Source organism: Alosa alosa, chromosome 16, assembly GCF_017589495.1.
Source record: "Alosa alosa isolate M-15738 ecotype Scorff River chromosome 16, AALO_Geno_1.1, whole genome shotgun sequence".
Lineage (NCBI taxonomy): Eukaryota > Metazoa > Chordata > Actinopteri > Clupeiformes > Clupeidae > Alosa > Alosa alosa.
Genome location: NC_063204.1, coordinates 16985123 through 17008754, shown reverse-complemented (window position 1 = coordinate 17008754; position 23632 = coordinate 16985123). Strand labels below are relative to the sequence as shown.

The window sequence follows — 23632 nt, the reverse complement described above, 5'->3', positions numbered from 1 at the left end:
GACATGAGTTTTTAACTAGTCCTGTATCATATCCCTGCAACCAAGTGTCTAAAACAGCCAACAAAGGTATTTTCCTTTGATAAAGGGGAAGACATTTTAATACAATTAAATATGTATACATAAGCAGAAGGGGTTCTTAAATATGGAATTATGTAAAACTGACAGGGCTTTATTTCTCACTATGCCTGTTAGTCTAGCTAGGCTATTTTGGCTGTCCAAAGACTATCTGTGATCTCTACTGTTTTTGTTACTGGATACAAACATGGTAACAAGCAAAACTTCAGATCTAAAAAAAGAATTGGCACCACTGCCAGTGCAACAATTGTACTATTGTCCCAGTGCTGAGTTGAGAATGGCTCTGAACAAACTCCTGTCTCTGCTGCCCTCTCATGGCTGCTGTTGGTACTGGCCCTCTGTGGCTATGGTGAAGTCCTCCAGGACACTCTGTAGGTATTCAAACGTGGGTCTCTCCTCTGCCTTTGGTCGCCAGCAGATCATCATGACCTCATAGAGCTCGGCAGGGCAGTTCTCTGGGCAGGGCATCCTGTAACCACGCTGCACCTGGGTCATCACCTCGCTGTTACTCATACCTAGAAAGAGGGAGGACAAAAGACAGCCTGTATGTCTAGTTACTCCTACACTTCACTAATTTCAATATATTTTACATATTACAGTTTTTCTTGGTCACTTTGTGCAGTTAGTGCATTTCTCAAAACAATTAGTGCAAACTGCAAAACCTAGTGGATAACCTGCAAAAGCATGTCACTTGCTCAAAATGGATAGTCCATTCCTCAAAAGCAAATATTTATGTCAATGAAACTGCCAGTGTCATCAAAATGAGAAGTCTTGACACCATCGTTTATGAACAAGACAGTCAAATGGCTTTGTCGTGTTTTCATTGACAGTTTATGCTCTCAGTGTTTTCCCATGTAAAAAAAGGCCAGGTGACACTACCTGAAAATGCTCAAGACAGCACTATACAGTACTTGTACAGCCATTTGAAAACTACAGTAAAGTTACAAATTGCTGTAGTTAGGGGAGTGAGTACAAGACACAGAATATGTACGTTTCACAGTTTTACTGTATATGCTCTTTGCAATTCTACAGCATTGTGACAGAATTTGATAACTAGTTCACCAATTTTGTATGTAATGACTCAAGCAATGAAATGAAGACTATTAGTTTTATTGGGAACAACTATTCAGCATCCATTAGTATAGTTCATTTTGACTGACATGACAAAGCAACTGATACATGTTCAAAAGCATTTACAATTTGTTCAGAGGAAGGAGAAATTGCTACTATGATGTGCACAAATGACTAAATGTTGTGGAGGTTGAACTAATAGTTATGAGAATTTTCATTCTGATCTGAGAAAAGCACCAAAGTGACTGAGAAAAACTGTAACATGGGACAATGGCATGCAATTCTAATATGCTCACAACTGAGCTTTTTAAAAATAGTTCCAGTTCCATGGTTTAGGCAGTAGATGGCAGACATTGCTCTGATAATGGCTCTGTTTAGAGTTCATTTTTGGGGCAATGGACCAGTATCCTCTTCATCAATCCAACTGTCCGACAACATAAACCTTACAAAGAGCAGCGACCTTGATAGTGGTTCCAAAGATGTAGGTCTCTCTCACCTGGGTAGGGCATTCTCCCGTAGGTGACTATCTCATACAGCAGAACGCCAAAGGACCACATGTCTGATTTGATGGTGAAAGAGCCATAGTTGATTGCCTCAGGAGCTGTCCACTTGATAGGAAACTTGGCCCCTTCAAGATGAAACCATAACATGATGGACAGAATCAGTACAATAAAATGCAGCTATTTGTGGAACAGACAAAAATAGCCGTTTGAAGTTCAATGACCATTTGTTTCCATAAATCGTTAACTTCTTAATGTACGTATTCCATACAGACAGTTTAACATACGTTATGGAATGCAGATTGTACAGACATGGTGTTAGTCATTATTTAGGCTCAAGATAGGTTTCACATCTTTTTGACTGTTTTCAAAACTACTTGGAGTCTATGAATGACCCATCAAGAGAGCTGCTGGTAACTGAATACCCTACCCTCTTTGGCCGTGTACATGTCATCATCGATGACACGCGCCAAGCCAAAATCTGCAATCTTACAGAGCAGACTCTCAGACACCAGGACGTTAGCTGCACGCAGGTCTCGGTGAATGTAGCTCTTCCGCTCTATATAGGCCATGCCCTCCGCAATCTGTCATGCACAGAGCCACACACACAGTTACGACCACTTCATGCATGACAGCTCTTCACTTTTCCACTTCCTCTACCTTAGTTGCAATAAGGGAACTTGCATATACCAACACTCCCTGCCCCCCCCCCACACACACACACACACACACACACACACACACACACAAACACAGCTTAACTAAGACCAAACACTTATTTTACATACTTTGACAGGTTAATAAAGGCCTGCCAGGTTCTGACAGATTAACAAAGGTTTATAGTGTCTATTCACTATAATAAAAGTCCCAGGTGGTGAATAAATAACCTAACAATGTTATAGTGTTCCTGTGGCTACTTACCTGTGCAGAGAAATCGATGAGTTTGGGCAGAAGCACCTTCTTCCCTCCAGGGCTCTTGAGGAAATCTAATAAACTCCCTGAGAATAAAGTACACTTTAGAAGGCATCAGAAAAAACTTATCTTATCAGGCCAAGGCTGAATATATCAGGGGCTGTGCACAGTGTGTACAGTATGTTGTATTGACATACAGATGCAAGGATGTTTTGGTGCAAGGTACAAGGAAGTGCAGACTTGGATGTATCTGGATGTGCCCTCTTTTTGCTATATCGACCATCATGACCTCAGTATGGTCTATGGTGGTACTCCATGATTAGAAATTCAGCAGATTGCATGCATGTGAAATCAGAGCTTATGTTTTTCATCTGTTAAAATTGATGGCAGACTGTCAACCACTACAGACAACAATTACACAGTGTGCGTGGGTACCATTGGCCATATACTCGGTGATGATGAAAATGGGTGGGGTCTTGGTCACCACAGCGTAGAGGCGGACCAGCCTGTCATGCTGCAGGCCCTTCATTAGATCGGCCTCCTGCATGAAGGCCTCGACAGACATGGTGCCTTCCTTCAGAGTCTTCACCGCCACCTTTGTGGTTCTGTTATACATTGCTGAAAGGGAAGAGAATAACAAACATTGCAGCTGAAATGTGATGCACATATCTGTTAGTATGGTTTACTTTCTATTATGAATTATAACTTCAAATCCTAGTTACCAACATTAACCCTAGATAGAGGACAAAGGAGAATATAAAGTGTAGTGAGTATAAAGTGTGTAATTGAAACATTAGTTTCTGTAATGTGGTTCACTGTGTTGTGGCCTTGCCAGTTCTGTGGGAGGAAAGGGAAGTGTAGTCTGCTTCACTGACTATTCTCAGTTCTGTGACTCAATGGTACCAAACCAAAAACAGCCAAGCACCCACCCATACCCCTACGGACACCTCCCACTGCCCAGCATACACACGCACAGAGAGAGAGAGAGAGAGAGAGAGAGAGAGAGAGAGGAGACCCGATAGAGAAAAGCTGTTTGTAAACATCTATAAACAAAGTTGACTCTGCTCAGTTTCTCTCTCTTATTCTCTCATTCACTCAACCACTTTCACACACACATCACACACACAATAACTCACCCATCCACACCTCCCCAAACTGCCCAGCACCCAGTTTCTTCACCATCTGCAGGGTGTCTTTGGAGATCTCCCAAGCATCTTTGTCCCAGGGCGTCTGAACCTTGGGCTTCACACACGGCTGTCCCAGCCTACGGCAAAGTCCATTTGCTTCTCCTGCGTGTGAAAAAGCTCGCATAGCACACCAGGCACAAGAAAGAGAGACTATTTGTGAGAAAGACCAAGACTCACCTTTATAGTGCTGGATCAGCTTGGTCAGGTCTGGGAACGTATTCCGAGGAGAGATGTAGAAGCCTCCACTGTCAAGGTTACGGATCTTGTAATGTTTGATTATGTCAGAGCCGTCATCTCCTATGTCTCTTAGGGACAAGGAGAACGTTCCTGTCATGGATTAAAAACTAGCATTAGCGTTTGTGTTACTTATTGACATTTCATTGGTCTTGTGAGAGTGGCTAAGCAATGACATGGTGTGTAAATGTAGCGGTGTGTCAGACCTGCTGTTGTCTCGCTCTCTCGGATGAGGAAGGCTCCTGGCTTGTTGGCTGGAGCGAGCAGCTGCCTTTCGGCATCTCTTCTGGCCATGTCTTTGAAAAACCATCTGTAACACCATCAAGAACATTTTAAAATCACAGAGCTCACACTGGATATATATATATATATCCATATATATATATATATATATATATATATATATATATATATATGCTCCAGGGCAGGCAAATCAATGGATGTCTAATGCAACATGAATGAATATTGTATGACACCGAGGGTTGAGGCTGTGAGGGTTTTCTCCCATTGTCAACCCTCTGGGTAAGACAGGGGAAGGAGAGACAGAGAGAGAGAGCAGAAAACTCACTCTTTGATTTCCAAGCTCTCGGCAGCAGCTACATAATTGGATGGGATGAGCCCCTCCTTCCCAGTGGTCAGTGACTTGGCCGTCCACCATTCTCCCGCCCTTAAACACAGACAGCACCACATACTCATACACATTAGGGAGTGTGTCTGTGTGGGTATTTCAATGGGCTACTGTGTGTGTGTGTGTGTGTCTTACCAATGCGCCTCTACTTACTCAGCCAGTATTTTCATTCTCTCCCCTTTCTTAAACGGCAGGTCCCTTTTATTTCTGCTCTCATATGGGTACAGTGCTGTCACAATCTTATCACTTGTTTGCTCTATGTAAATGAATACAAGGAAACACACACACCTTTGTTTATGACATGAGCATCTGACGTGTACTAAAACATTGCGTGCATACACATGCTCTCAGACGAGACATTACCAGTTTTGTTTTGTAGCACCTGTCCAGGTAAAAGTCCTTGTTTCTGTGGAGATAGAAAACAGGGAAGGGAGGTTGAGATCATCATTCTAGTCCCACAAGCTTACCGGAATATTGTTTTAAATATTTGCTAGAGTGTGTCTGAGTTTGCGTGCATGTATGTTCGTGTATATATGTATGTGTGTGTGTGTGTGTGTGTGTGTGTGTGTGTGTGGTGTGATTGTGTGTGTGTGTGTGTGGTTTGCGTGTGTGTGGTTTGCGTGTGTGTGTGCGTGTGTGTGGGGGTGCGGGTGGGTGTGGGTGCGGGTGTGTGTGGGTGTGTGGTTTGTGTGTGGGTGTGTGTACGTGTGTGTGTGTGTGTGTGTGTGTGTGTGGGGGTTGTAAAGCATTACCTGGTTGTGGGCTGTGGGGGATAAGCTGTATCTGTCCCTATCTGGCTGCAGTGGATGAGACTTTGGAATGAGGGGTACTGAGCCAGCACACCCCATCCTTTAACCAGGAAAGTGTGGAGGAAGAACATGGGAGATGTTTTGGAGCAAAGTGCAGGAACAGAAACAAAAAGAAAACATGAGACAAGAAGAGCATTTGTCATTAGAAATGAGGGAAGAAGAGAGCAAGGGATGTCACTGTCATAACTGATTTCATAACTCATTTGTAATCTATTACAAAGCACATTCTTTCAAAGAAACACTTAACTAACCCTCTAGGCTCATTACCGGCAACAGAATTTTTAACATGTTTATAGCAACCATAAAACAAGTCCATATTTGTCTGACAATTTCATATTCAACCTCAAATATCCAGAGGAAAACAGAAAATCACACATACCCATAAGGTAGGTTCTCCCAGTCTTTTCACAACGGTATCCTTTCCACGATTGTAACGCTGTATAATTTTGACTTATTTTCCTGCCATATCGTGTACAGCCCATGGGCTTCAGATGCTGTTTCATCCAGAGTGCACAAAGAGAGGTTTGAGAGACAAACTTCCTGCTACTGTACGCTGTGTGTTTATAATCTATTTGCATAATAACATAATAACGCTCCAGTGCCCTGGATCCCCGGGGAAGAGTTCTGCACCTCTGCCTTGCGCAGCTGGGGCTACGAACCACTGATAGCATCAGAAATAGGGGAAATTACATTTCTTGTCATGGAAAATAAAGAAATGGTTGTTCTCTATGTGGTCTTCGTCACAGAAAAAAAAAACTTATTAGGGCATCTACCCAAAGCATCCGGAACACTTGTTTTAAGTTGCATAACATCACTAAAACTATATCACTCCAACACAGGCTTATCACAGCACTATGGCAAGTTCAACAGAGACACAATGGTAAGGGTAAATATTAGAGGGCCAAATATAAATGTGAATTACCATTTCTTTGTGTTCACTGTATAGCTTATGATGCCTGAATTCAAAGAGCAGATTTGGGTCAGGAAAGAATAGTGTAAACACACGAAAGGCATTTCCTGCTGACTGCTTCAAAAAATGAGGACTGGAGATGTTTCAGAGTGCCAGTGATTATTGTGGAAGAATGTACACACCATAAGAAATACCTTCTGCCATGGCAACTCAGTTTGTCAGAAGAAAAATCACACATTATTGTTTTTTTACTTGGTTCAGAACAAGACCATTTTATACCAGTGTATTTACGTATATTTTATTGACTACAAAATAATAGTATGTTCGGAATACCAGTATATAAAAATGCAAAAACGATTCATGTATATGCTTCTCATTGTCATTATCTCATTGGGAAACTTTTCAGTCTTTTAGGCTCGAGGTTGGAGATCATTTGGGGATGTTTGGGGTCTTGTATGAAGACACAAGGATGTTCAAATCCATTCTAGATCCAGGGATGGTTGTTTGTTTGTTGTTATAGTAATAACCAATAAATAACCAATGTTGTAGTAATATCACAAGGTGTTTAATAATAATGGAAAGTGTCAAAGGAATGTCATACTGTAATACTGTCATGCAATGTCATACATGATGATGTCCCACTGAACGTTTTAAGCCATTCTGCAATAATATTTCAGTTTAGGAATTCAGACACAGGAAGGTTTCTGTCTGGGACTCTCTCACTCTCTCTCTCTCCATCACACACACACACACACACACACACTATCTCTCTCTCCCTCTCTCTCTCTCACACACACACTATCTCTCTCTCTCTCTCACCAGGCCTGTCTGAATTTCCGGCCCTCTACTTTCATTTGTGTTATACAATGCTCATTGAATGCACAATGCATGACTGTTCTCTTCATCAAATGTTTGTCTTAATTTTAATACACTCACATGTCAAGCCTTTGATACAAAGGCCAACTGATTTTATATTCAAACTGGGTGATTCCTTTATTAAAGCCTCTTCTTTATTACTTTAAAGATAGCATGGAAGAGAGGATTGATTCAAACACTTGTCTAAGCAATTGCATATTTTACTGTTAGATGAGTGCCATTTCCCAGTCCCATTTCATAGCAACAAGATACATAAAGCATAAAGAAATACACCTGTGATTACCCAAGTTTGCATAAATGCTGGCACCCAGTGGATAAACAAGCTCACTGCAGAATGTCGTAACTGACCTTAGTACCCCCTCTCCCACTTACTCTGGTAAATATGTAAACATAGTGCTGTTCCTGCATTCCTTTGCTCTCCTGTAACAACATAATGACCTTAAAAAATAACCCAACTTACTTAAAAAAGAAAGCAGAACAGCATTATTATACATGCATTATCATGTATATAAATGCTCAGTTGTTTGTAATAATGCAATGTGTGGTAGTAGTCACAGTAGTGGTGGTAGAAGAGGAAGTGGTGGCAATGGTAATCATAGTAATGGTAATCATAGTGGCCATAGCAACAGTATTAGAAGCAAGAACAACAACATAGGTACAATAGAGTTGATTGCACATAAATATATGAGAGATTCTGTTGACCAGATCCATAACCATTTAACAGTATAAATTGTAATTATCTATATGACTAATAATATGATACAAAGATGTTTCAGAATCAATGTTCCTCCAATATAACCTTAAAGTACAAGATAATGGGTTTTATTATAAAGTGCTTATGAAAAAGATATAAGGATAGTAAATAAAGGAGGTGTTAAGTTCATTGTGCTGTATAGGGGATTTCCCACAGTAGCCAATCAACAACCAAGCCTATTTAACATTACACATCACACAGGATACAACAACATTGTAGAATATAATGTGTATTTAATGAACAAAGGCATAACAACATACAAAGATGTGAAACATTCAGTTTCCAGCTGCCATTGATTTTTACATGGTCCTACTCTTATTAACTAATCACCACTAATATGATATTACACTGCCTGTTTCTACTGTTAAAATGCACAACCTACATTGTGTTTGTGATAACAGGGTATTTTATATACATTTAATACAAATTTAATTCAATAGTTGGTGCATAGGTTATGAACACTTTAAAAATGTCCAGGTATGTACGTTTTCATGTACTGGAAAAACAGGTTGCTGTTTGTTTTCAACTGAATTGGCGTGTCCTTGTGTGACTACCTGGACTATGGCATCTGCACTTCTGAGTTCTTTAAAGAGTTTAAAACAGGATTACCCAAATGGCCTTTCTGAATCATGGCCAGTTTACCCAGGCTTTCCAAGAGGGGTGACATACAATCTCTGTGTGCTAAATATAGAGACCTCCGCTTACCATAGTGGTATCACAGCAAGATGAATAGATTACATTAAAGAGTCATACAAAAACATGAAGATTTTGTGAACATGTTCAATTGTTCATGCAAGATCATAGGAGTTTTACCAACATGATATTAGGCACTATACAGTAGCTTTCACGGTTTATTTTTGTTATGTTGTCCATCATAAGTCCAGTCCACTTGTCATGTGACTGCATGCTCTTTCACATTTAAGGTTCCTCCTCTAGCCCAACACACTACCTCACACACTACCTCAGGAAGGTTTGTTGCTGGAACTCATGTACAGTATTGATCTACTTGCAGGGATTAGTGTGGTTTTACGCTAATTGTAGGGTCTTCTAACGGTCAATCTAGCACGCTAACTTAAATTAGAATAAGCAGGTTTCCTGAGTGGTTGGTTCAGAGGAAGGGGCAATGCTCTCCACACGCAAGATACAGCATCTCCAAAAAGTCTGGTTCAGCAGCAGTGCGCTGGGCCACTCCCATCTGTGTAGCCTGTGAGGCCTGTCTTTTAGACGGCTGAGTCATCACTGGGGGTGAGAGTGGCAGGAAGTCCATCAAAGGGTGCACTTTATTATTGCTTTTCTTGAACTCTGGGATGAAGGCTGGCAGCACTCCATTTCTTTCTGAGCACGCTTTGGGTGCCTCTGTGATGGGGGCCACCTTCTGCTCTTTCTTCTTCTTGGAAGGGTCAGCCTTAGGACAGGGCTCGTCCTCCTCAGGTTCCGAGTCACCCCCATGTGGTAGGGTGAGGTAGGTGCAATGTGGAACAACTGGCTCCTCCGTATCTGTGTTGTGTGATTTAGCAGAGCTGAAGTGGGAGTATGGGGCATCTTCTTTCCTGTCTCCCTTAGTGGTCCCATACTCATAGTCTGATGATGAGGATTTCATGTTTGCAGGTGTACCCGGTGACTCCAGTAGTGTGGTCTGGAGGGGGTGGTTTTCACGCATGAGCCAGCGGCCCTCATCGATGAGAACTGCATTTTTGCTGCCCACTTGGGCATTCATGGCGATGCACTGCGTTGGCTCAGTTATGTCAAATGAGCTTGTGGCATTGAAGTAAGACAGGTCAGATATGACACGTGAGCGAGCCTCATGGACGGCAGCAAGGCTCCTGACAGTATTCTGCAAGAGAGCTTCCTTTCGCTTGCCTTTGGATGCAGACGGAGGTCTGTTTGCCTCAGGAGCTTTTCCAGTTCCGCCCCCTCCATAGAGACGTTCAATAGTTCTCCTGACATACCCTTTAGCTATGGCCATTCTCCCTGTGTCCTCCTCTGCACTGGAGACATCTGGGGAATGTTGGGATCCAGTAGCTCCACTGTCAGATGTCGCAGGACGCGATTCTGATCGATCAGTCCTGAGAGGGCCAGGGTGTCGTCTCTGAACAAACTGATTTTCTGAGCTGCTTTTGGCCAGGAACATTTCCCTGATGGACTTCACTCTGTTGGCCTGAGGGCTGCCCTCTGAGTCTCGAGATCTGGAGTCATAACTGAAAGCCAACGGGGATGTAACTCTTGATGCTGGGGAGCTCCTGCTTGTGTTAATAAGCTGAGAGGAGGTATTATTCAAAATGGTCTGCCGGATTTCCGTGACGCTTGGTGATCGCTTTGCCTCTGGAGTTCCCGTCTTTAACTCCTCTATCTTAGTCTGTTCATCAGAGAGATGGGATACACTAGTGAAATCATCATTCTCAGAGACTTCTGGGACCTCAATATGAGATCTCGAGAGCTCATTTCTGGATCTCTTGGGGGTTTTCTTTTCTTTTTGTTCAACATGCCTTGGCTGCTCTTCAAAGTTACTGATAAGTCCTCCCACGTTGGTCCTCTCCTCAGGATAAAGAAAAGAGGCAGTCCTGTGACTTACTACCCCCCCTGTTGCCCACTGCAGTTCTGCCAAATAACTTTCCTGATAGATGGAGTAGCACTCTGGGTTCTCCAAGATGATATGGTGCTCTACAGGGCTTGAAGGCCTCTCTGTATGAGAGGGATGGGCTTTCCCCTCACTATGAGTGTTATCTCCATCATTTTTCACTGCACTGTTCTCCTGTTTTTTTAGTTTTTCTTCATTATCCTGATGAATTTGAAAGGTAGGTGCTTCTCTAAGTTGACTCAAGGCTTCACCTTTACTCTCAGTTTCACCCATTTTGTCATGGCGTCCTTGAGCAAGACTAGTCTGACTAGCATTAGTAATGTATTCTACCAGAGGTGCATGCTGGGTTTGAGTGTCACTAAATTTATCTCTCTCATCTACCTGCTCGTCTGAAAGACCCATAAGTTCCTCACAGATATCATCTTCATCTTCCTCATCTTCTAGGCCTTCAGAGCTGGAGGGCTTTTCTTCTTCCACACTAATCTGTGGTTCCACTGCTTCAGTCTCTTCCTCTGTGGGAGAAACATCCTCATTCTCAGCACTCGGGATCTCAACCCCTTTATTTTCTGTCTCATCAGTATTTTTCTGTTCCTCCATAAGCATCTCCTCTTGACTTGATTTCTCCTCATCACTGAGTTGCCTGCCTGGATGAATATCAGATTCAGCTTTTGACTGTGCAAGATGTTCTGCCTGGCTATCCATGTAGATAAACTGACATTTTGAGTCAGGCTGCCCCTTTTCATCAGCTGAATTTTGTTCACCTGAACTCACATTTGGCATCAGATTGCTATTAGACAAAGCAACACTGGATTGTGTGACATTTTCACCCATCCCTGAATCTGCAATGCTGGCAGCATCTTCTACGGGGTGGGAATCTGTAAAGCCATTCAGTGTAAGCTCTGGTAGCGACTCAGCCATCTCCTCATAGTGGCTCTCCTCAGCATCCAACTCTTTGTGATAACTCTCGGTGCTCTCCTGGTCATAACTCTCCTCCTTAAAGTATTCTTCAGATTGTTGCACTGTAACAGTATTTGGGTTGGGGTAACTCTCCCTAGCACTCTCTACAGTCAATTTGTGCTCTTCAGGTATCTTCTCTTGATTGGTTCCCCCCACAATGTTTTCAGTGAACTTCATTTTCACATTCTGGAAGTGAGAGGCTTGACCTTTAATAGTCGCCAGGGTTTCTTTAATGCTTGCCTGTTCGCATGCACTCCTCTCACCTGTGCTGTTTAATTTGGCCAGTTCCTCTCTGACTCTCTCTGGTACTCCCAGCTCTCCCATGAGCTCCTGGATGACCTTCTCCTCCTCTGGTTCGACATCGGGAGGGCCCTCACTCTCAGAGCTGCTGGGAGTGACACTGCGACTCCTCACCTGGTCCCTCAGCTCCTGAAATCCCCTCCAGCTTTGCAGCAAGTGCCTGGAGATTGAGTTCTGCAGGGCACTCAGACTTTCGCTCAGAACATGTGCATCTTCAATCCTGGCTAACTCTTTAAGGGAGTCGAGTAACCTCAGGGCTTCTGAGTAACTCAGGTTATCAATGCCTGGTTGCTTGTTTGAATTCAGATTGGCAAGGCCATCCTTTAGTGTCATTACAGAGAGAAAAGCCAAGAGGACGCGAGTGGATGACCCAAAGGTTGAAGCGATGTGGGATGAGAAGTCAGGCAAGCTGTTGGACTTTTCCAGGCATGAGGGACGCTTCTGCTGAGTTGTCTCTTTTATGGAGTGGATGGATAGGCAGAGCTGTTCTACCACTGGTCTCATGTCGGGACGGGCCGCCATCCTCACTGTGTAGGACTTTTGGGTTGCTACTACATTTGATGTTTGGGGTCTTCTTTCAGTGTCCTGAGGCGGTGGGGGGAAGTTGGCGCTTTTTATAACCTGTTTGGTTTGTCTATGTGAATCAGTTGATGCTATATTTCTCTCTGTGGATTTAGTGACCATCTGTGTGCTCTCTACCACAGGGGACATGGGACTGGGCTTCAATGAGGTAGAGCTATACAATAGTGACTCTTCACAAACCTTTTGACTGGGTTGGGGTGTTTTATCTGATGTTTGATTGGTGATTGCTTTTCTTTGAGACTCATATCTTAATGATGGTTTTTCCAAGTTGACGGATTGTTTATTTTCTAAAGTATTACTTCTGGGTAATGGTTTGGGAGGTGAAGGGTCAAGGAAAATTTGAGACTCATTAGATGGCTCATTTTCCTTTGCTAGATTACTGTTTGTAGGCATTGTATTCCTTTCCATTGTTGGATTAGCTGGTGGTGTCCTCTGAAAACCATTACTTTTATTTAAATCCTTTTGTTGTGTTTGCATTAGCTCTGTTGTAGGTATTGTGGGCTCTACAGCCTCAAATGGATCCTGACTAATCTGTGAGAGCTGCACTAGACTGGGCAGGCTGGCTGTTAAAGCATCTCCACTGGGGTCCTCAGTCATATGGATCATTTCACAGCCAATCTCAAAAGATGCTTCCCTGTCAGTGCTGACATGGAAGAGCGCTCTTGGCTCATCGCCTGTTTGAGAGGCAGACTCAGAATTGAGGTCCGTGTTACAGGGAGGTGCCTCCTCCAACTCTGAGATGGCATCATCACGGCTCTTCAGCAGCCACTGCTCCACGTACTCGTTTATCATGGAGGACGAGGAGTTGAGGGCAGGCAGAGAAACGCTCTCGCTCAGCTCGACCGTTTCCCATGTGGTCCGCTTCTCATCATGCATGGATGTTTGGCGAATCAGGGCCACTTTGCCTCGAAGCCCCTCAACTTCAAGAACATTTCTTTTCTGCGTAACATTTAGGGTCTCACTTTTTTCTGCTTTCTTATCTTCTGTGACAGCCTTTGACAGCTCATTCTGATGCTCTTTTACTTGCGTTGTATCTTCTGCCGAACTCCTCTGTAGAGAACTCTTGTCAGAACCTGGCACATTATATTCAGCTGCCCGCATTCTCTGTCTTTTCTTGAGCAGCTTTTGAGCAGTTTTGACTCTAAGGCGCTCTGCACCTTTTACAAGTCCCACTGAAGTGCCTGGATTGTTTTTTCTCCTGCGAATTCCTTTCAGAATTTCTGCTACATGTTCACTCCGTTTTTTCTCTGATGCTGTGCTTTGAAAAATGTGACTGTTCTTTTTTAACACAAATTTAACAGGTTTCCTTTTCTTAGTTAGGATCTGGGTATCTCCATTGTATTCTGCTGTTTGTTGATTTGAATCAGAAGAATCAATCTTCTTTCCTAAGACTGCAGTAGAACATTTATCAGTACCAACTGAGGTTTGGCAAAGGGGTATGTTGGAAGACAATAAGAGATCGTCATTCTGCTTCCCTCTGCTATTTGACTTGCAGAGGAGAGATTCTGCTCAGACTCCAAGTCCAGGCTGGATGAGCGGAACGTTCTCTCTGAAGAGGCTGGGAACACAGTCTCTGAGGTGGCAGGCCGGCCATGCAGTGGGCTGTACAGAGATACACCCTGAACCCGCACCTGTGTGTTGGCAACAAAGTTGTCCTGGCAAGTCTGCTGCTCATAAATGTGGAGGACAGTCTCCCTGATCTCCTCGCCACTGTTCTGAAGCTTGAGAACCTCAGCAGATTTGTACTGGGACTGCATACTTGTGCTAGAGTTCATTGTTTTGTTGGTCTCTGAAAGGGTAGCATTCCGAGGTTTGGGCACTGGCCGGTTGGTTGTCTGCCGCACCATGCAGTACTCCTGTTTCTCCTCCCTGTAGGAGTAAGAGCCCACTACGCCCTCCTGACCCTCTCTCTCAGGCCCCTGCTGGGCATTTTCTACTGATGCCTGCATTTGCCAGGCCTTGCGTGGACCTGGTGTAGGCACTCGGTGGGCAAGGGAGCTTAGGAGCTTCCTTCCCTGTTCTTCCTCTTCTTTCTCCCCAGTTTGTTCAGAATATGCACTGTCCATCATTGGAGGGGGCAAATCTTGATTGTAACAGCTGGTCTCCATGGCAGCAGCATCAGGGTCAAGATCCGGAAGGAGGTGGGAGTTGTCTTGTAAACCAGTGTTCACATCACCTGATATGATACTTGATTCTCCCATTTGATTGGATGCTGCAGACCTACTGAGGGTTGTGGTCCAATGAACCGTCTCCTCTTCCTTGATGGTCAGGCGGACCTTCATCTCCACCGTCATGCTGCCGTCCTGATTGACACGGAAGGACTTTTCAATGTCATCATCAGGAAGTGTCTGGGTGTCACCCATGGCCTCTCCATATGTCAGTATGTCTGTCCCAGCCAAGGAGCCCAGGGGATTGCCAGTCTCCATCTCCACTGAGCCGGCAGCATGACTGGGGTAGTCTCCCGCACTCCCTGCCACACTGTTGTGGATCTGGTTCACGAAGAAACGCTCTGAGGATGGCGAAAAGAGGCGAGATTTCAGGCTGCTGGATCCTGATTTCTTTTTCCCTTTGAAAGTGTGACGTCATGAGCATTAGTAAGGTCCAAGGAGCCAGGAGAAGGGAGAGGACCATTCAGTCAAATGATCCATGTCAAGGCAGATGACAACAGCCAGGGAGCATGAAGTAAAGAAAACAAAATAAAAGCACACATTAGTTCCATGAAGCACCAAGCAGGATAGCATGATGATACTGAGCCATGTCTTAGCGCCTATCTGGACTAGTCTGTATGAGCAGTATGAGGTGTAAGTAGGTCGCTGAAGGTATTACAGTAGTTATTACAACCTCAGCACTCTCTGGTCTCATCCCTCCCACAGACACACACACGTTACTCACACTACACAGCCCTCTGTCATAGGCAGGGTGACACACAGACAAGCAGTAAAAATACATCCACAAAAACCCACACACAGACACATCCCACAAACACTCACCATTCACAAACTATATTTTCTTCGACAGATTGGTAAATGGTTATGAAACATGCACATGAGCCTGAGCAAACTAAGGCTGGCACTGAGAGGTGCTGGGGCTAGATAGCTGCCCCCAACTGAGCTGCCAGTGAGGTGCTACTGTGTGCCATCTTTCCCTCTACAAAATACTGAAAACCAAGGCCTCATTAGCCTGGGCAAACTATTTGGCAAATCTGAATTTGCTCAGCAGGTCAGTCTGGCAAAGAGGCCATTGACACCTTTTTCCATTTTTCCAAAACCCCAGGAACTAATCATAATTGCTTATCCGGCATGGGGTGGGCTTTATATGATGACAGACAGAGCAGTGCTTTCAACATAACCAATGGCTGCGCTGAAGGCAGCAGGGCTAAACAGATATGGACATGTATTTTGTTTGGAATTTAAAATCATTGTTTACAAGAAATATTTGATTTTTTTTGATTATTGCTGCAATTCTGAAAATATTTGGTTTAATGGAGTTTAATGTGCCAATTTAAGTTTAATTTCACTGTTGGCACCCCTGGCTTGGAGTTCAGGATAAAGAGGATTGGGTGAATTATCTCACACTGAAAACAAGGAGGGGATATCTTTTCAATTTCTTTTCTTTTCTTTTCTCTGATTGTCTAACACTCTGTAAAGTGCCATGACACATGTGTAATGTTTTGGCGCTCTATAAGCACAATTCAATTGAAATTTAAATTGAAATCCAACTATAAAGGGGAGCAAATTCTCATAAAAAAACCTCATCACAGAATTTTGAATAATAATAATAAAAAGAAACACATCATAATGCTATGATATTTAATTTCAGGAATCTGTACAGAAAGTCCTGGTAATTATTTAAATACTTTAACAAGATATCAAAGTTGGGTAGTAAAGTTATGTAATGGCAATTGTGACACAAACACCACACACATGCATACACACGTTTTGCAATCACCCAAAAGCTGCTATATATACACACACCGTAGGCTACACACGAAAGATGCTATATAAAGCCCAGACTTACGGTGTGAGGGATGCACCCATTTAGTTCCAACTCTTTTGGCAGGTAGCCATGTTGGAGCAGTGGGCCTCTGGGTGTCATAGTCTCCTACTTTAAATGGCTCCCGGCCTGCTGCCACCAATACCCCAGAGCACAGGATCAGAGTTGGGAGACCATCCACCTGTGACAAAGGAGAACAGTGTGAAAGGCACACATGACTAACATACTTTTAATAGACATCAAATTATGTCCTGGTACTTTACTTTACTTCTCTATATATCACAGTTGAACACTTGGTGGTAAAGTCTGTTATTGAACACAAGTATGTATTTTTGAGTCTTAAACTCATTTAAAATTGTTTATTTGTCATGATTTATATGTAACTATATTAATATAGGCGCTGTTGTCTTTGTGCAGTGACTGATTCCTGCCGGGGGACTGAGCATGCGATCCTGATGCCCCTTGTCAGGTGCACTCCCAGCATGCACTGGGACATAAGAGGATGAGACACTAAAGGAGATTACTGGTTTCTCTCTTTCTGGGAGTTATTTACACGCCCAGCAACAGTGGGTCAAACCATGATGTCACTGGCTTAAAACCACCTGAACACACAGCAGCAACCCCCCCACTGCATTATTGTCACGTTTCCCTCACTGCAGAGGGTAACACAGCCAAAAATAGAAGGAGTGGATGTAAGGCCAGATTAAGGTAACTATAAATGACGTTGATCATGCAAAGCAAGGTCCACATCATGCTGTGACTGTGGGCTCACACAGTGCTCAGACTGTGCGCTCAAAGGTGAACACACAGGTGAAGCGAGTAAGATTTTTGTATCTGTGTGGCTTACTGCTGAAGAAAGGCAGTGAGAACGAAAGATACATGATATATGTGTGTGTTTGTGTGTGTGTGTGTGTGTGTGTGTGTGTGTGTGTGTGTGTGTGTGTGTGTGTGTGTGTGTGTGGAAAAGGCCTAAAGAGAGTAGATGATGCTGCAAAACCAAGCAAATCAAACTCACAGAAACAAAAGAAAACAAACATCCCCAAACGATACAAAATAAAGAACATTCCAGAACAAGACAAAGAAAAGAGGCTCTCACCCTGCGCCCATCAGGCATGTAGAGCTTGACCACAGGGAAGCGCATGACCTCGGACATATAGTCCAGCAGGGCCTCGAAGGAGCGGGCGCTCCTCCTCTGCAGCAGCAGCGTGTGCCTCTCCTCGGGCTCCCCGTTGCGGAACACCACCAGCCTCTTGGGCGTGCTGAGCAGGTGCGGCGTGGACTCACGTCCCCTACGGCCCATGCGCCGCGGTCGGATCTCTAGCCGCTGGGGCTGCTGCAACGCCCGGCGCCGGGGCCCGCTGGCAGGCCGCGCGTGGTACCAGGGCGGCGGTCGCCGACGCGCTCGTTCTAGGTCCACGGGCTTTACGGTGCGCTGGTCCGAGCAGATGTACGAGTGGCCATTTTGCAGCTGGTCGAGGGAGCGCACGGTGGTGTGGCCGCGCGGCGTGGTGATGGTGCGCACGCCGAACGGCAGGGGCACGCGCCGCGACAGGCTGTCCAGCAGCGACTCGAACGTCTTGAAGGTGCGGTTGTTGATGACCACGGGCAGGCCACTGAACTGCGAGTCGCCGCTCTTGTAGAAGCACACATGCTTGGAGGAGATGGGCTCGTGCAGGTACGGCTGCTGGCGCCACGCCGTCATCATGGTGCGGCCGCTGCCCGACGACTGGGGCTGCAGCGGGCCATGCTTCCGCGAGGGGCTTGTGGCGTCACTCATGCTGTCAGCCAGGACTGTGGTGGGCTGGCTCAGATGTTCTGAGAGACACAGAGAGGGAAAGGAAAACACAAAACTAAAGAATAGGAAAGTGCGTGCAGTCAGAAACACTGTGTGAGGTTTACAAAGGTTACGCATGCACATGCCCATACACACGACACACACTTACACACACACACACACACACTGGACATACAGTACACACTCCCTCAGACATATCTGTAAACAAAACACTATCACAACATGCACAACACTAGGACTAACTATAATACACACTATTTTTATTTCTTGGAGGAGCCCATTATACTCTTATGCAAGTATAATGTATTAGAATATAATATAAGTACAGTAAGGAAGGAAATAAGTATAATCTTGGATTCTAACTGATTCTTGATCTAGGTTGTATCAGCCTCTGTGTGAATGCTGATACCAAAGACTATCAGTAATAAAACACAAATATAAACTGCTTCTGAGTGTATTCATATCTTTTTCAGCCTATTTAGATAACTTAAATTTAGTATTTTTAAGGTACTTAGTTATAATGGACCTTTAACAGAGCCCTGTTGTATAATCCATCATCCTCTTTATAAATCCTGTAGCCAAAGAATTCAAAATAAAAACTTTTAGCCTTTGCTCTGTGACCAACATAATGACGTCTCTCTGATATGATGGAGTTTGTGTTGGTCTTACCAGTCCTTTCAGTTTGACAAGCAAGCAGTTCAGAGGGACTAATGGTCAATTTGGCACAGGGTAACCCATTTAGATCTCAAAACTTCAAATTACATGAAGATAATGCGAAACCAGTTTTTATAGTTGAGGCAATATATCTTGCTGCTTTAGTACATTAATAATAATGGCACTTACACATTATTTTGCAGGGGTTTATGGGTATTTTTGTTGTCAAATTCATTTTGATGGTGTATGGCCAATGGACAGTTGAAAACCTTTCGTTCACATTCCCTGTAGTATATTCACTATGTAGTTTGTGCTTTGGGTTGAAAACATTGGAAAATGTATGTAAAAAGTATCACCCAAATGCATTGACTATCAGTAGCACGTTTACATGCTTTGTGTGACCACTGTGCTGTTATTTGTCTTTGCAACTCGAGTCTGTTGGCTGTTAGTTTATTTGCTAATCAATTTTACACAAACACACTGTAGTGCCTCTTTAGAACTGATAATCCAACTGATGACATTAGAAATCAGTGTCACATCACATAAATAACGAGCTGGAACTCAGTAGATCACTAGTGGCAGACTGTGGGCATATTGATGACAGATGTTGTTTACAGCTTGCCTGAGCACCAGTGGACACCTCCAGACTGGCATCATGCCAAAGCAAACATACACACTCATCAGCAAAGTCCAGCAATTCATCAAATATCCTCCCATGCCCCTAGAGTGCTATTATGAAATTGATGTTGACATTACACATGTGGGAGTGTTTTTTAAAATGACAGCAAAGCCCATGATACGACTCGGAGAGAGACAAGGTAGAGCTGTGACAACATTACTGCCGAGATGTCAGGGAAGAATATATGACAACCAAAAATGGATTTTGATTAATAATTACCTGACATTCAATATCTATAACTCTATTTAGTCTGAAATAATAGAAGAATACAAAACAATAAAACAGCACTAAAGCAAGCAGCACAGAGTGAAAAATACTGAATACAGCTACAGTATACACATCACCGAGCCTTAATCCCATTATGTACACGCAAGGTCTCAAACAAAACATCTACATCTTTTGCTATAACTCAGGTTTTTGAGAAGCTCAAATTAAAAGGAATGGCTTCATCCACATCTAGATATGATTTTTCTGCACTAAATATCGCATAAAATCACATTCATTAGTCACCTCAGCTCATCACACTTATTTTTAGATCCTCAAAAACCCACACTCTGTGTAAAAACTGTAATGAAGAAAATATACTCACAGTATCCATTCCGATAAAACTGATTTGTGTAATATTTCCGTGTGTTTGCTGGCAACGTAATTCCATCCTCGTGCTGGCTTGCCTTTCCTGGACTGAAGGTTACCTTTGGAGGAACTTCAGTTCTAATTTGCTTAATCTTTGCTCACAGTTAATCTTGGCCGCAGTAGCACTCTGCCACCTGTGGCACATGAGGTAGTGGAGCAGTGGACCTGTACCTGGATAAATGTACTATATGTACACTGAATATCACATGTCATATTTTTCTATTTGAACTTCATGGAATTACCCATAACCATATGTAGAGTATATAGATGTCATATTCTTCGTTAGAAAATGACAGCTAATAAAAAACGGTGAGTAGGTAAAGAATACAAGGGTACGTGAAGAAGAGATAAAGCAGGAAAAAGTAAGAGTGTGTAAAAGAGGGTTAAAGAAGATTGTATTTTTTATATTAGAGTGGGTTGCACCCAGATGGTCTGTGTAGCCCTCTGTCTTTCTTTCCTGCAGTAGCAGTGGTGTAATCTCATTATATGGTTAATAAGGATTTAGCCAGAGCCTCAGTGGTAAACGGAGAGGAGTATGAAGGGGATTCTACAGCCCATACATGGACACACCCTTTTCACTACTGCCATTCACTACCAGAGTGACCCTCTACCCTCTACCCTCAGCTCAGCTCTCTCTCTGTCACTCACACACACACACACACACACACACACACACACACACACACACACACACACACACACACACACGCGCACGCACACGCACACGCACACGCACACGCACACGCACACACAGTATACAGACCCAGGGCACAGACCAGTCCAGTGATAATCTGAATGTTATCCAGTGATTGTCTGAAAGCTACATTTCTTATTTTATTTCTCATAGCTTCTCTCAATATAAGAATATACCATAGTTGTAATGTGTGTTTGAGACCTGTGAGAGTGGGTGTATGTAGGTGTGTGTGTGTGTGAGTGTGCTGTGTGCCATTAGTGGGCGTACATAGCCAGGGAAAGAATGCCGCACCTAAAGGAATTCTGGAATGCCTGAGTGGCCTCCTGTGGCGTGTGTGTCCCGTTCCCAAAACACAGAGAGAGGAAAGAGGAAACTCAGGGACACAATTGAAGAGAGAGACAGGCAGAGACCTACAGAGAGAGAGAGAGAGAAAGAGGGAGGGAGGGTATAATAAAAGTCCTCTGATCATTGAGACTGCACCGTGTTACATGAACTTTGCCATGTGTCATTCCAATCAACAAACAAAAAATGATCAAGCCTTAGGAATGGAACACAGACCACATTTCAATATACAACACACACATACACACAGTCTGTATATATATTCATACTGTTTATATCTTACGGTGTTATATTTAGACTCTGTAGCAGAGTTGAGGGCCTAGGATTCCATGCAACTCTATTTATGTCTTTGGATCTCCGGGAGTGGCAGCATACTGCAAATGTTGTTACAGGGGAAAAATGTGAAATATGCTTGGAATATGGGATTAAGAGTGGAGTAGGCCCACATGCATGAGGACATGGGGTAGAGGTGGGAAGCAGTGAGGAGTTCAGAGAATATGGCTTCCAACTCTGTGGCTTCCACTTCTGTTACATCAGCTGGGGGCAGTGACATCAAAACAATATTCCCTAACCTTCTCCAGAATAATAATAATAATAATAATAATAATATGTTTTATTTATATAGCGCCTTTCTCAGACTCAAGGTCAATTGATGTAGAATGCAGTGGAACATGACAGAGCACAGGGCGAGATAGGTTAAGTCCAAGTTATTCATGCTATGCAACATTCCACCCACATTCCCTCACCTCACTCTCTTCCCCTGGAATTTCCAGCTTTCCAGGCATTCTGAGGAATGTGCCACACTGATAGGCCTACCTGACTGTGCCACCCCACTCCATCCAACCATTCTGTGGGCAGAGGAATGACATCTCAGTAGGTTATCCACAGATAAACATCCTCTTCAATCAGCAGCAGATCATTCAGCTACACAAACACACACACACATGCACGTACACATCCTAGCACACAACAGTAACGTTATCACGGTATCTATCACATATTACTTTATTTAAGGTGTCCTAGGAGTATATACTCTGAATTCCTTACTGTAAAGTTGAATAATCTTTCTTGATATCATCTTTCAGCTACCTGAAATTGCTTACTGCCAAGTATGCTAAAAACTTACTTCAGAAGCTCAATCATTCATAGTCATGACTGAATCATATTATGTGCGCCATGAATGACACTACTTATGAGGTCTTGTCTTGGATGAGGTTTTATATGATCATGATGAAAATCGACACATCAAGTAAAATACATTTGAGAAATCATAGCCTAAGTAGGCCTATAACTAGACATAGATTATAGGCTAACAATCTAAAAGTGATCTAATGATGTGCAGGCGGTGAGACTGTCCTCGTATCATCATCAGTAATTAAACATTGTTTGCCTTCTTCCAACACTGGGACGTCCGTAGCATCCACAGGAAGTAAAAGAGAGGCACCTATGAGTAATGGCAATTTCATTTCGTTGCTTAGCGCTCCCTAGTGTCTGTTTCTGAAATCTGCTTTAAATCACTTAGACCAGGGGTGTCAAACTCATGTTAGTAGTGGGCCGGATTTGTTGGAATGAGACCTCGCGGTGGGCCGTCATGGTCATTATCTTTTTCTGCATGGGTATCAGAGTGTTATTTGATGATAGGCTATCACTTATGAGCAAACAAGTACAAATAATGTACTGCTCTTTCTCTCTTGAAATGCCCTACTTCCATGTTACTTTTTCTCGCTTCTTCCTTCCTGAGGATGGTTTGTAGTGCTAGGTTATCAATGTATCATATCATAGAGATATTGCTTATTACACATTGTTGAAGACAACTGGATCTTTTTTCTAATTTTCCCTTCCTACCTAAAACATCTGGGGGGCCGTATGAAACCTGCTGGCGGGCCCTTTGACACCCCTGACTTAGACCTTTTCACGCCATAATCTAGCCTACTGTCAAGGCCATAAATAAATTACTTGTTAAATATTTCAATTAATAACTTGTTCGTTTTTTGCAGCTTGTTTAATTCTCATTTAATCTACACCTGGGTGGTTAACATTTCTAAATGGAATTCAATTGATATATTATATCACATTATTGTATTTATAATATGACACTTGAAATTTATTATATATGGGTTTTAACATTTGTTCAGCAAATATGCTAAATAGCATATTATTTGTCTGAGAAAACCACAATAATAACCAGATTACCTAGTTTAAGAACTCAAAACACATGATTCATGTTTTACAATAAACACCAGCTTGTTTGTTTGCTTTTGTGTTTATGTTGTGCATGTATGGATGTGTATGTCGGTGTGTGTGTGTGTTTCCCATGGGTCAGTCTGACTATGGTTAAAGGGATGTTCCTGTTTATCTAACCAAGTTCCACAGTCACACCTGAAAATATGGGGAACACACAAGCTCACATGCACATACACACACACACACACACACACACACATGATCTGTAAAATGGTGAGAATGAGA

General features: G+C 43.2%; 2 protein-coding genes across 2 annotated transcripts; both read right to left on the bottom strand.

Moving 5' to 3' along the window:
• LOC125309218 (tyrosine-protein kinase Lyn-like) lies at positions 1 to 5912 on the bottom strand. The gene is made up of 13 exons (XM_048265977.1): positions 5796 to 5912; positions 5360 to 5456; positions 4971 to 5013; positions 4761 to 4863; positions 4548 to 4646; positions 4186 to 4289; positions 3923 to 4072; positions 3695 to 3847; positions 2994 to 3176; positions 2568 to 2644; positions 2077 to 2230; positions 1643 to 1774; positions 1 to 590 (listed from the first exon to the last, which is right to left on the bottom strand). Exons 2-13 carry the CDS (start codon positions 5453 to 5455, stop codon positions 388 to 390), a joined length of 1497 nt encoding a protein of 498 aa, XP_048121934.1. The 5' UTR covers position 5456; positions 5796 to 5912; the 3' UTR covers positions 1 to 387.
• A 230-nt stretch (positions 5913 to 6142) lies between these two features.
• LOC125309909 (oxygen-regulated protein 1-like) lies at positions 6143 to 20176 on the bottom strand. The gene is given in 6 exon segments (XM_048267025.1): positions 6143 to 6236; positions 9066 to 13859; positions 13862 to 14939; positions 16391 to 16547; positions 17463 to 18181; positions 20084 to 20176. Coding segments are annotated over 5 exon segments (6804 nt in total). The 5' UTR covers positions 18144 to 18181; positions 20084 to 20176.
• Between the last annotated feature and the right edge of the window lie 3456 nt (positions 20177 to 23632).